We start from the raw sequence: 14,374 nt of genomic DNA, 5'->3' as shown, positions 1-14,374 counted from the left end.
TCAGAGGAAAAGATGTTTTTGCTCTTCTCCCGACTGGTTTTGGCAAGAGTTTGATCTATCAATTGGCTCCTCTTCATTGTTGTTCTGTTAGTACGTCATATGCTTCCTTGATCTGATTGGTTTATTTGGCCCGTCTATCACCAACATAGGCCAATCAGCTAACCAGTATTTTCGTCCCTTCCCAAAATTACTTCAACGGAAGGTTTCCAGATGGATATGCGGAGGTTACCAAATACCTTCATAAGTGACCTAGTTTTAATATATTGCTGTTTGGCAAACAACTCAAACAAGCTGGGAATAAAGTTCAGGAGAAGTTTACAGCATAGTAATGTCCTAGAAGATTATCCCAAATAAAATCAAAAAAATCTAAGACAAAAAGGTTTGGTATAGCGGCAGACCTGCCAAGACGTGGTAGTTTTCCCCTTAAGTCTACAGGCTAAGAAGGAGCTCAAATGTGAGAAATAGGTTAATAAAAAACATTCAAAAGGTTGTGAATATTATGCATGTAAGTCAAAATCCAAGTCAAATAAAAAAGCTCCTTTGCATTCACTATTAAAAGTGGAAACTGCTTCTGTATTCCAAGCTTTTTTTTTTCAGAATTATCCACATGACTACCTTCTATCATACGTTTATTTTAGTTTCTTTAAACTCTTAGGTAGACCTAATTCTAATTTTTTTTTCTACCTTGTCCATCAGGGTAGAGATTTTAATGTGGCGTATTTTTAAAGAAAACATCTCCACATCCTGTCTGTTTAATTTGCTGTTTGACTCTCCTCTGTGCTTAAAAGGACTAATGAGCTGCTCTCACGGACATTTATTCACTACAACAGCGGATCCTTTTCTAGCAGAGAACCGTCCCAACATCTTCCGAGCCTTGCGGTGAAGTCTGCAGACAGGAAGCTCCTTTTGGTGACAAGGGAGGGCTTTCAGCTTTGAAACCTGCAGTGTTTCTCAGAGGACCACACAGCGGCCGCTCTTGGTCATCCTTGGTCTGTCGGCCAGGTATCCGAGGTGTTGAGTGTGGTCCTGTCAGTGGAGCCAAGGATGTCACCTTCACTGTTCCAGGGTCTGGCTGCACAGGCGCTTGGTTTTGGTGGGATAGCTGTGTATTTCCATGTCCCTGTAAGCTTGCTGAAAAATGCAAAGTTTCATTTTGTGGTGGGTGAAGTTAGTGGAAAAATGAACCGACAGCCTCAGTGGTTATGGAGAAATCCACAGGGGCCTCGCCTCTAATGGAACTATAAAGTCTTAGGAGCAGAACTATGAGATGAAGCTGCCTATACAATTTCAGTCAAAGTATGCAGAACGCCAACCTTACATGATTTTACAAAGACGTGACATCTTGGGTAGATAATACTGAAACCCTTGGAGCAGTGGACATTTTTTATTTTTGACCAGAAGTGGGTTTACACTGCATAAAATTGTGCTTTTCAAATTCTGTCATTGCTTTTGTATTAAATGTATTAAAATATGTTATATTTTCAGCTCAGAAACTTCCTCCTCATTAATCAGGTCCCTCTGACAGGCTGGTAACAGCTCCTGGTCCTGATCCTGACTGACGGTGACCCATTTCTGTCTTATTAGAGCTTGAAGTCGATCACTTTTTGTTGGCTTGTGTTTGTACAGCTGCCTTTTAGGGGAACCGACCACATATTATTAATGGAGCTACAATCCGGTCAGTTTCCTAGCCCAGGCATCCAAAATTTCAAGGTCTGATATTTGTTTAAAGTTCATTCTTCTCGTTTTGGCCTAAGGACACGTTGCTTCATCATTCTGAAAAGCTCACACAGCGTCAGCATCCAACGTTAACTCCCCTTCACTCTTTCCACATTTGTTCCACTAAAACTGGTTAGAGTGTTCCTGAAAATAAATTACAATTAAATAGCTTTAAATGGACGGCTTCAAACATGTTTTTTAGTGATATTTGCAAATGAGTCATTCACACCCATAACCTGGTACATTGCTGAAGTACTTTTGGCAGCAGTAGCAGCTGGTAGTCATCTTTAGTGTGACTGGCACAGCAGTTTCTGGTACTTTCTCAGCCGATGCTCTCAATCTTTGGCATAGTGAATGAACCGTTTTAGTAGAAAGCCATTTGTTGGTTTTTCTATGGATATTAAGGTGGATTTATGGCCTCTGGCCTCTTCATTGATTGCTTGTAGTCCTGGCAGTTGTAAGCTTTTACAATTTCCAAATGACCGAAACAGCAGGGGCTCTTTAGATGTGTTAAGCTCTCCAAAGTTTTGGCACCCTTTCCCAGATTTGTGCTTTTTACACATGCAGGGTTTACTCTGAAGTCATATTTGCTGTTCCAAATCATGTTCATTCAGCTAAATTCCCCAAAGCTGGACTCCAGTCCAGTTGGAGATGCATCTTAGGAAGCTTTTGGAGGGCAGTTTGATCCCACTCTTTGTTCAGAAGAGAGTTGGCCTGAATTGTTAGTAAGCACACATGGGCTGCATCAAGATGCTTCGCTGCTGGCACCCTCCAGGACTTGTGGTTGGGCTCATCTCTTCTTCTATGGAAAAATTATTTCCAAAATATTTAAGACAATTTGAATCAGAATTCATTAGAGGAAATAGTGAGGCACGACTTTTGCTGTCCATTATTGTGTTTCCTGCTCAATAGAAGTCTGTCTTGATGCCCCCCTTCATAAGGCTTTATCCAAAAACCTGTGACTCACGTTGGAGAGTGATTCATGTCCACCTGCACCTGATGTCTGGTTAAACTCTGGAGCAGATCAAACACAATCCCAGACCTTAACATTTAGCAACGCATTATTCTGGTTGGATATTTAACCACTTTTTCTATAAAGAAAAAAAAGTTAGTTGTCCAGAAGCGTATTTGTTTTTGAGTGTAGCCCCGAAATTTCAATTGGGTTTAGGTCAGAGCCAATCCAGAGGCTAAATGTTACCCTCCTTCATTCATATTAAAATCAATAAAAAATAAAGCTTAACAATTATCTTAAACAAATTTATAGCAGAGGATTATTTTCTGATAGACACCTGGTTATCTCTGTTTGTGTGGACATTAACAATAATTTTTCCAGTGGTTTCTGGTCTGTGGCCGGATTTATCCTCGAAGAGCTTGGGTTGTTCTTCACCATTGAAAATAAAAACAGTTTTCATTAAGCTAAAATTCCATCAATAGACATTAATCTATGGGCAAATCATCAAATTTAGCTGAAATAAAGGATTTAAAATATTAGTCAGTGTGTAATAAACCTATATATACGGAAGAGGATTAGGGCCACTGGAAAAAAAAAAAAAAAAAAAGTTAACTGATTTTTTTTTATTTTATTTCAGTACAGTATGGGAATTCTGACTTTAATCTCAGAATTCTGACTTTTTTCTCAGAATTCTGAGATTAAAGTCAGAATTCTGACTTTTTTTCTCAGAATTCTGACTTTTTTCTCAGAATTCTGACTTTTTTTCTCAGAATACTGACTTTTTTTATTGTCAGAATTCTGAAATTAAAGTCAAAATTCTGAGAAAAAAGTCAGAATTCTGAGAAAAAAGTCCGAATTCTGACTTTAATCTCAGAATTCTGAGAAAAAAGTCAGAATTCTGAGAAAAAAGTCCGAATTCTGACTTTAATCTCAGAATTCTGAGAAAAAAGTCCGAATTCTGACTTTAATCTCAGAATTCTGAGAAAAAAGTCTGAATTCTGACTTTAATCTCAGAATTCTGACTTTTTTCCCATGTTAAACTGAAATAAAATTTAAAAATCAGTTTACTTTTTTTTTTTCATTGGCCCTAATCCTCTTCCGTATATATAGCTTGTTTCGTCAATGAACTGATTTACTAAGACTAATAAGGTTCTAATTTATTGAAAATAATTTTTTTGATTCAATAAAAGCCTCTAATTGATTCATACCCATGCTGAGCCCATGAAGTGTCTAGCAACACTTTGAGTTTTGATGTCAACTGGTGGTTTTTCAAATGTTGCTGAACTTGTTTCATTTTCAAATGAGTTCCTAATAAATTAATCCATCCATCCATCCATCCATCCATCCATCCATCCATTTTCCATCACCCTTATACCTGCTGGGGTCACAAAGGGTACTGGTGCTATCTACAGCTGTAAGGGCGAGATCAAATGAAGTCAACTTGAATAAAAAACAAACATAAAAAATGGCTATTTTGAAATGTTAATGCAAATTCTTTTGTACAAAAAGACAACTATGACTAAAGGTTTTACAGATAAGAAGCAAATTGGTAAGAAAACCTACACAGGTTTAAGAAAAACAAAGATTATAAGACGACAGGAAGCGTCATGTAGTATTGATGTCAGGATTAAGCATAAAATTGGGTTATATTTAAAAAAATGTTTGGTTGTTATGTGTCCCTACATCGTTCTTTTTGAAACTGATGGATGAGCTCCTATTTTTGTTTGGACTCATCCCTCCCCTTCCACTTGTTTTGCCCACTTTTTTGCTCTTTACATCAAAGATGACGTCTGAGATTTTTTTTAACGCTTTTAAATGGTGTTGGTTGAACAAAACATATATCATCACCAATCAATCCCTAAAATCAGCGATGCAATGCTGTGACTATAGCTGGAGCCAAATGTAGGTCCCCTGTCCTACCAGCTGTACCGCATCCATCTTTTTCCTTAAACATATGCAGACAGTCAAAAAAAAGAAGCATTTTGATAACATCTTAAAGTGTTTGGAAAATATGCTTATTTAGTTTAAATTAGGACTAAGCAGTAGTTCTGCCTTAATGAGTCACAGCCATGCAGAGTAAACCAGACCAGTGTTGTGCACAAGTAAACTGAAAACACATCATGTGCTAGGAGCAGAGGTCAGTCGGGCGTAATAATGTTTCGTGTCTGCTTCTTGTATAAGAGTTGTTTTCAAGCCGCGGTGACTCACAGCTTACAGCTTTTATAGTGCTTCAGTTTTAGGGAGAAATTATACAGCTTGTATTAGAGCTTATGTTTATTTTTTTTCCATGAACATAAAGATGTTTGGGTGACCAAGTAACTTTGACCGGTGGTCATATTATGTTTTTAAAAAGCTGGGTGTGAGATCCTTTGTGGTCAGATTGGAATTCTGTTTTCAGATCGGCTTAATTTTTCCTCTTTAATGTGTTTGAAGCAGCGCTGCTGTTCTACAGTGTGTCTGCTGACAAGCTTCCTCTTAAAAATTTCTCATCTACTATGGAGTAGGGACTTGACTCAATCCATACGTCTTTCACGATAAGACAAGGAGTGGAAAGAATGTGGATATCCCTGTATTTGAAGGCATGATTGGGGGTATAGGCTAATGTGAAAAAAAACAAACATGGAAATTTGGACTGATTCCATCCCCATCCATCTCCCCCCACCCCTTCCTCCTCTCTCCCCTCACTCTTTCTTTCTCTATCCTGTCTGGGTTTTCAGAAATGTGTTTCTCGTTGTCTGTCCCAGCACTTAAAGCTCTCAATGTGCCTGGTAGGCATATTTTTCACTCTCCAAAACCACGCAAAGCAGGGCTTAATTCCACCTTCTTTTCCTCTCAACAATGCCTGCGTTTCCCAGAGTCGTGCTGAACTTTAATCAAAGTCCAAATGAGAAAAACACACATGAACAATTTCCATATGAGCGTGCACACTTTAAGAATGATTTTCCTATTTACAGCAGGAGGAAACAGCTCCTGTTTTTCTATAGGATCATTTCCATCTCTCAAAGGACACCTGGCCCTTTTCAATGTTATGATAACTTAATTATATGCATAAATTATACTTTCTGGTCATCTGCGTTCAGACAAAGTATTTAAGCATGCAGTATAAAGGTTGTTTTAAGGGTAAGGATTTAAATAAAAAAAACACTGTGCAACTAAATGTGATGCTTTGGATCTGGAAAAGTGGATTTAGTTTACATTGATCTATGCAGGTATTAACATTGTATGTTTTCCATTTCCAAGCATCTAAATAAGGCAAAGCAATACCAGAAATATGAGTGTTTGCACCAGATGTTTGTCTCGGTGAGGTAGGTGAAGCTGCATTCGGATGGTGTGACGTTAGTACCGGTTAAGTTTTTTTTTTTACATTGAGGACCTTGAAAATAATTCAAACTCCTTGAACTTTTTCCACATTTTGCTCCTGAGAAAATTTTACATTTAATGTAATCAGGTTCTTTGCAAAATAGCTCGATTGGTTCTGCTGAGAATGGCAGCAGCGTTCTTCCTCAATTTATGCTTGTTTGTACAAGATCAGCTTTACTTTTCTGTTGCACATGGTGTTTAAATGGTGCTCAATACAAATCCTTGCAAAGTTTCTTAATTTAAATAATTTGAAAAGCATTTTCAAATTTTTGTGTTGGTGTTTTACATAGAATTGATGTTTGTAACTTAACACAAAGTTTAAAAGTTCAAGGACTATGAATAGCTTTTGCAGGCACTGAGGTTATGCTTTATAGAAATACAAATCTGTGTTCCCTAAATCCCTTATTTACAGAGTTTGTGTCTGTTCCTGCAAACAGCTGCTTGGCCTCTTTCCACTTGTTGACTTTTTTCCATCTAGGGTCAACCTCTCGCTGCTGATGTACGGTTTAAAGCAACAACAAAAGAATGAGTCTTGCATTTGCCGACCCTGTTTTGGGTCAGTACTTCTCGCAGCCTCAGTCTATGGGCCGGATCAGCATGCGAACGGACTTCATGGAGTAGAAACCGCCGCCGTAGTCGGCCCAGAAGATCCCGTCCTGGAATTTGCTGCGGTACACTCCTCCGGTGTACCAGACACCGTTAAGGTTAGCTTGGCCACAAGCGTTGTACCACCAGCCTCCTTTATGGAAATGGGCACAGTTACCTGGTGATGGGAAACAGGAGGATGGAAAAGTTAATGGGAAGGTGGGTTTTTAATAGAAAGAGTATCTTATATAGAGACAGCACAGAAAAAAATCAGCTTGACGAGAGGTCTAAAACTAATGGATGTGCTACTTCACTAACGTAGTCTGTGTTTACGGAGCTTCTAGGGATCAGGACAGTGTTGACTGAGGTCAAGCATGATTGATTTCCAGGGGGTAGGGACACAGTTTGGAAAAAAGTCATAAGGAGGTTATTTACTTTACAGCAACAACAAATAATCTCCTTGTCACCTTGGTGAGCTTTGGCATGCTTACGGCGCAGAATGAAAAATCGGCAAAGGTCATGGATCTGAGTGAGAGATCATTGTTTGTTTTTTAAAGGAAGTGAATGCTTTGCTTAAGGCTTCCTGGGATTCCAGGCAGGCAGGGGCTGACCCACGTTACATTCAGGGTCTGTCAGAAAAAAAATCATGAGCAGAACTTCAATGCCTCTCAGCTAGTGTCCATGATAAACATCCCTGCCTTCATGTTCAGTTGCTGAGATACAAATTACAACATAACATAAAGTGATTTGCACAGATTTTTTAATCAGCATGTTTAGTAATTGATTTAGTTTAATCAGCCATTTACGTTTGTAGTGCTCTTGTCATTTTCACCATATAATTGGCTCACTACCAAAGAATTCTGACTCATTTTGACCTCTGTAGAAAAACAGAAGTGCTGCTGTTGTTTACACAGCTTTTTACAGAGAAGTTAACTCAATTTCCATTTTATTTTGAATAATCTCACTCTTTGGATTGCTGCTTGACCTTTTCCCTGGCTAGACTTTGACTTAAATAACTTTTATTATCCTTTTCATTTTGTACAGCTTTCAGACAGTGAATTAGCAGCAGCTTAAGCAGTGAAATTAACATTTCCATTCCAAAAAGTGCAGCAGAGATCAAATGACTAACCTGACTAATAAAGATTTATTACAGCAGTTTTTTAAAGAGGTTTAAGCCAGCAGTCAATTTTCTATTCTGGTTCTTTCCTTTTTACTACCATAAAGACTTCAGTTGAGTACAAACACCCGTCTACAATGCAAAAATGAAATTCTGCCTACCATCTTATGTTGCTGTAGCCAAGGTCATTGCATTTTGACTCATTAGGAATAATTGGTAATCCCATTTAGGAGTTTCTATTACACTACACCTATCTAAACCTGTTTTACTGCTATATTTATCAAGTTTGATTATCTTGTTATGATATGAAGCCAAAAAGTACAAATGTTCCTGACTTTTTAGATTTTACAATATATATATATATATATATATATATATATATATATATATATATATATATATATATATATATATATATATATATATATATATATATATATATATATAAGCAATTTTTTGTTGCTGGCTAGCTAGGAAGTCAGAGATGTTTGTCTGAAATGTATTTGCAAAATCCGAAACATGGAGCTATGATCATTCTGCATTATTCCTACAGTAGCAACATCTACTGTATGGTTTTGCACATGTCAACATATTTGCATGATAATTTGAGCATCAAGCTAAATTTATGCTCTAAGGCTACGTTGTTAATATGGTAATGAATTGCCAAATTCCAAAGTAGGTGCAACTTGTCACTAAAATTAAATCTAACCTTTAAAGTTTGGAAAAACTATCAAAAATCCCTACTAGTCTGTAGTATAAGCCCAGATTTTCAGGATACTTGCTTGGAATGAAACTAAAAAGCTGAAAGTTATAGTCTCTCTATATAATCTTTGGATTCCTGAATCTTTCTGCATAAGAAATAGCTACTTAAGTGCACAGAAGTCTTAAACATTAATGTTAGCAGAAGTTGACACCTTTTCTATCAAACAATCTGAGAAGAAAATCCTCTTATACTAAACAGAGATTTCGCGATCAGTTAAAAATCTTTTTTTATGAAAAAGAAAAAATTTTCAAAAATGTACATTATGTATTAGAAGGCAGTCTAAGGGTCATTTACAAAGATCTGTGCAGGTTGAATACATGCGTGAAACTAACTGTTCTTAAATAGCTTTATAAAGCAAAGGAAAATATCTGTTTATGTCATAAAAATGTCTTATTATATACAAAAAACTTTATTTGATTGCAATATTTTAACATTGCACTGTTTATACTTCATGTGCATCGAAACAGGCTCTATAATTAAGAAAGTTAAATAAAAAGTTTTATCTTTTTATAAGAATGATATTGAATGAAACAAAATAATATTTAAAAAAATTAACTAAACTCACCTTTGTGGTTATAAGATTTTCAAGTCAAGTTTTTGAAAGTGTGAAGTATTTAAAAAAAACATTTCATGGTTTAATCTAGTTTTCAGAGTTATGAAAGATTATTCAAACATAGAAGCTAGTGTTTCAAATTATTCCTTTGAGAGGGAAGATTCTTCCTTTTACAGTCTTATCTCATAGATAAAAACATGTGTCAATGATTTAGATAAGGTTTAATAGTGATAATAATAATGCTGAAGATGAGCCACCTGAGAAGGTGTCCTTGTCTCTGTCCAGAGTGGTGAACTGTTTGCCGTTGTGGCTGCTGAGCGAATCCCCGGCGTTGCCCTGGTAGGTACCCAGCCTCAGGCGGTAGCCCTCGCTCTCAGGCTCCAGGTGGAAGCTGTCGTACTGCGCGTAGACCTTTTTATCCATCCAGTCCTCCATCTCTACCATGAGCTTGTAGTCTCCCTGCCGCCCTAACTTGTAGATCGCTTCCAGGCCGAGCCAGTACTCCCCGTCTATGTTGCCAAAGCCAGTCTGGATCAAAGGAAAAATTACAGGGAAGCTTACAATAAGATCACAGGAAATAATGCATGTTGTGTATCATGCGGATCCCTGAAGAGTTTAGAAACATGATGATTATCTGGGAACCTAAAACCTAAGAGGGTTTGTGGGGTTGATAGCAGTGCAAATTAGACATTTCTGTTTGATGGTGTTTTGGCTATGCTTCTATAATTCATGGGAACTTCAAAGAACAAAACAAAAACAGTGTGACGAAGATTACCACTCTACACCTAAAATCATCTAGAAACTCATGCTGTAGTTTACACTGCAAAATAAGCACCTGAATATCTTCGAAATGTGGTTACTGGATCATAAACACCAAGAAATCCACCAGACAGACTACAGTTAAAGATGTAAAGGAGTTCAGGATATAGGTTATCTAAAATACTCCAAGAGTGTGAAGTTTAAAAAAGCATAATTTAGCTATTATCTGAACAAAGGTTGCATATGGCCAAAATTCAAACATACACCGCAAACAAGCAGCCAGTAGGATCATGGTAGCTCTGGAAGAGCTGCAGGGGTCCATAGCTCAGGTGGGAGAATCTGGTAACCCTCCATACATCTGGCCTTAATGGAAGCCATGGAAGCCATGTTTAACCATGTAATGAAGTTAGTTTTTGATTAACAGTTGAACAGCTATGTGTGGACCTTTTAATCAACTATATCTATTTAGAAACACAGTGATGGCAGCATTCTACTGTCAGCTGCTTTTATTACAGACGCAGCTTTAAGCTGTTGGTAAGCTGAATGCATTTGAAAGCAGAGAAATCCTGGGAGAAAACGTTTGGAAGCTGCAAACCAGTTGTGACAAGAGAAGCATAAAAACAACCTAAACATATAGTCAGCCCTACAGCACAGGTGGGTTAAGCACAAATTTCTTATACAGTCCTGTTTCTCTGACTAGCTGGATGTGCTCTCTTCGTCCTCTGGCATGGGAGTTTGCTTGGTGCTCGTCTGCCTGGCTGTGTGTTTCCTGGACAGCTGATTTTTGTGTCTCTGCTTCTGTCTCCTTGAACCCCAGTCAGCCACAGCAGATGGCCGCTCACTCTGAGCCTGGTTCTGCTGGAGGTTTCTTCCTGTTAAAAGGGAGTTTTTCCTCTCCACTGTCGCTACAAGCATGCTTAGTGTGAGGGATTGTATTTGAGTCAATGCAATCAACTGGTTTTCCTTAGAACTTAGAACTGTGTATCAATTTGACTGTATGATCTGGTTGAACTGTAAGGTGCCTTGAGATGACATGTGATGTGAATTTGGCGCTATATAAATAAATTGAATTGCATTGAATTGAATAAGTAAGAGTACCACTACTTTACTTATTTCTAGTGTTGCACGGACGCCATTTTTTGGCCCCTATACCTGGCTGTGCAGGATTGGCCGATACCGATACCATCTGTTTGAAATGTATGTGTGTGTGTGTGTGTGTGTATATATGAAGAACTGCATACTACTTGGATGTAAAATAATTGCCATAATGGCTTTGTCAACCTGCTGCCTATCTTTTTGAAGCAGGACAAAGACTAATACAAAGTTAATCCAGTAGAACTTTAGTAGAATCTGAAAATAGTTGAATTAACTTGTGGCTCTCAAAAAGGTATCATTGCCCTATTTGTTGGTACTCAATAAACTACCAATACCAGCATTTTAGTGCTGGATCGGAGCCCTGTCCGATACTGGTATCGGTATCGGTGCAACACTTCTTATTCCTTTACTTAAGTGAAAATTTTAATGTAGCCATCCAAGAATAAATGAAGTAAAAGTCCACCTCATTTCTTAAATTAAATTCCCTACCATAGAAAGAAAAGCAACTAAAATCATTATTTGCTAAATAGTTGTCACATAAAAAATAAACAATTCTTTGGACTTCTAGCTCAATGTACATTTATAACTCAGGAATATTAAAACTTTTTGATTTATTTCAAATAGAAACAATACGTTTTAAATAACTCAGGATTAGAACTTAAGTATAACTGATAAATTCAGCTATAACAAATAAAAGTTTTTTTTTATGTGGTGCAAAATAATATTTGGAAGATAAAAACTGGGGATTATATCTCAATGTGACTGAAGCTATTACCTTAATTGCTTAATCATAATTGAAACAGAACTGTAAAATTAAATTAATAAAATGAAATGGGTTCAAGGTAAATATCAGCCACTAGGCCTTTTCCAGTGCATATCATCATTAAAATGTTTTTTTTTTTATTATTATTATTTTTCCTTTTAAGTATTATATCTTATTATAGGGGCCATACCTTTAGCCTCGTGAGACCATCCTGATCTCGCGAGCTTTCAAGGTTTCACTCGCAGATCAGTCTGGAGACTCTCCGTTGAAGAAAATTTGGAGCCGTTCACCAAACGAACGTCCAATCAGCGTTGGCTATGAGGCCGGTTGAGGTGTGACGCAACGAGAAGCGCGACAGTTCAGTCTAAAGAACATGGCGGCTTCAGCCGATGAAACTAGCGTTAGCGTGGACATCGAGCAAGTTTTATCGGAATTACAGAGTATTTCTTCACTGAAAGAAGAGCAAAACACTGCTCTGGAGGCTTTTCTCAGAGGAAATATGTTTTTGCTCTTCTCCCGACTGGTTTCGGCAAGAGTTTGATCTATCAATTGGCTCCTCTTCGTCGTCGCTCTGTTAGTACGTCATATGCTTCGTTGATCTGATTGGTTTATTTGGCCCGTCTATCACCAACATAGGCCAATCAGCTAACCAGTATTTTCGCCCCTTCCCAAAATTACTTCAACGGAGTCAGGTTACCATACCTTAGCTATTTAGACCAAAGTTTATTTATGTGTTAAATTTGGCCCAGTCAAAACCTGGAGCTAATGAAATTAAGAGTCTGGGGCAAGATTACATTCTTTATTTAATAGAGGTGCTACAGTTTGCCTAACTGGTTTTGAACTAATTGGCTGTTAAACTTGAAACAGTAGATTTTACTTTTAAGAAATTGTGGAAAACCAGTGCATCCTTTTCTGTTTTTATTCTATTTTTATTAATATACCGGTAGTGTCAATTCACAACACCTCACCTTAAGACACCTTATAGAGACAATTGGTTTAACTCATACAGTCAGACTGGTTAAAAGTTTTCTAATGAAAGAAGGCCGTCTGATCGCATCAAGTACTTAACTTTATTTTCACTTATTAATCATATACTAATTTCTGTAGTTAGGTTGATTTTTTATGTCTATCGCATGTCATTTTCATTTAAATTTGTCGTTTATTGTCGGCATTCTTGTTATAAGTTCAAAATAATGTCTATTTCTGGGCATAGATCTCAAAAACACTTGGCTTGAAAGAAGAGTTTATGAAAGTGGATAAATTGTGAGCCAGAGGATGATGAATTAAAATAGGATTTCAGTATGGTCTACTGTGTGTTTGCGTGATGGTTCTGGCCTTGTGGTAGAGAACAGAGACAATTCAGAGTTGAGGGAAGCAATTTAGCTGCCAGTTACCAAAGCATGATGCTGGCCAGACTGAATGGAGCGCTGGATTGTTGCAGCTGTCAGCAGCGGTGTGATCTAGCTGGGTTTCATGAGGGAGAGAACTATATGGCGCGCTGTATTGGGCCAAGCAGACATCCATCTAGGAAGACTCTATAGTAGAAGTGGGTTTGGAAAGAAACGCCTGCAGACTGAGCTGTGGAACATACCTTTCACATGGTGCAACTGCTGTTTCACGATAGGAATCTTCAAGCATAATATTTTACAGTATCAGAAGGAACAAGTCTTTAGACCTTTAGATAATTATATCAAAGGCACCAGATGGCTTCCCTTAGAGAGAGGTCACATAACGGCATTACTGTCATTCCTGTAGAAGCTGAGCCTCTAAAGTAAGAAAGGGCAGAAAAACAGTGAAGCAAGGTGGAAGAAGTGCGGCTGTCATCACCTTGTAGTTATCCCAGTTCCTGAAGAAGTTAACTGATCCATCTTTCCGGCGCTGGATAACCGTCCACCCTCCGTTGTCGATATCCTGTTCACACCAGGCTTGCACCGTCCTCTCTGATTCATCTGGTTTGATGAGATACATGCCGCTGGTGCTGTGGCCAGCTTCCTGGGCCTCCTGGCAGTCTCTGAACGGGCCTGAAGATAAGACAGAGGGGAACAGGGTGTGAAGGACACGGTCCAGCTGGAAAATGGGCAACAGGACAAACAATCTGACTTTGTGAACTGCAAAGTCATCAGTCTTATGTGGTAACTTTGTAAATGTTTACATAAAGGCAAAGAGAAAGGACAAAGTGGAGAGGGAAGCATTCAAGCTTGAGGATTACTGCTACAGGTATACATATTAATTCGAATTTAGCATAAAATGGGATTGTTCTAGTGGAATTAGCATGGTTTCCTTTATGCTTTGACAAAATTACATCGAAAGGGAGGCTTGGAGATTCTATTATATAAAAAACCCAAAACATTCTCAATAAATTAATGTTATCTTCCTATCATTTTCCTACTAGCCTAACTTGGCTAAACTCTGGCCCCTGATGCAGTTTAATTGTAAGTATTTTTTTCTCAAGCACTACCTCTCCTTATAACCTCAAGCAATCCATGTTTTGGATTGTAAAGATATCAAATGGAGTGAGAATCATTCTTTTTCTCCATTTCTCACCCTGCCAGCATGCAAACCAAAACCTTTTTTCTTCCTACGCACTGTTTAAAATTGGTCATCATAAACAAAGTGAGTCCTTACTGTCTAAAGATTAAATCAGAGTAAGCTTTACTTTTTAAGTCGGTTCGGATGGAGGCTCCATCCGGCCCGAGGCATAAGCGAACTAA

The 14,374-nt window shown here is 37.9% G+C and overlaps 1 protein-coding gene across 1 annotated transcript in view; it reads right to left on the bottom strand.

The window, feature by feature from the left end:
- Positions 1 to 5,515: 5,515 nt before the first annotated feature.
- The window catches only part of LOC119772334 (angiopoietin-related protein 1-like), a 28,705-nt gene continuing 19,846 nt past the window's right edge, over positions 5,516 to 14,374 (bottom strand). The window contains exons 3-5 of the mRNA XM_038268691.1: positions 13,491 to 13,684; positions 9,304 to 9,574; positions 5,516 to 6,791 (exon numbers count right to left, since the gene is read on the bottom strand). Of these exons, the coding sequence (XP_038124619.1) occupies positions 6,604 to 6,791; positions 9,304 to 9,574; positions 13,491 to 13,684 (653 nt within the window). The 3' untranslated portion in view covers positions 5,516 to 6,603. The remainder of the gene's footprint in view (positions 6,792 to 9,303; positions 9,575 to 13,490; positions 13,685 to 14,374) is intronic.

This window comes from Cyprinodon tularosa, unplaced genomic scaffold (assembly GCF_016077235.1).
Source record: "Cyprinodon tularosa strain WSP-4 unplaced genomic scaffold, ASM1607723v1 ctg709, whole genome shotgun sequence".
Taxonomy (NCBI): domain Eukaryota; kingdom Metazoa; phylum Chordata; class Actinopteri; order Cyprinodontiformes; family Cyprinodontidae; genus Cyprinodon; species Cyprinodon tularosa.
The sequence above is the reverse complement of the archived record's forward strand: the minus strand, read 5'-3'. Positions and strand labels throughout refer to the sequence as shown.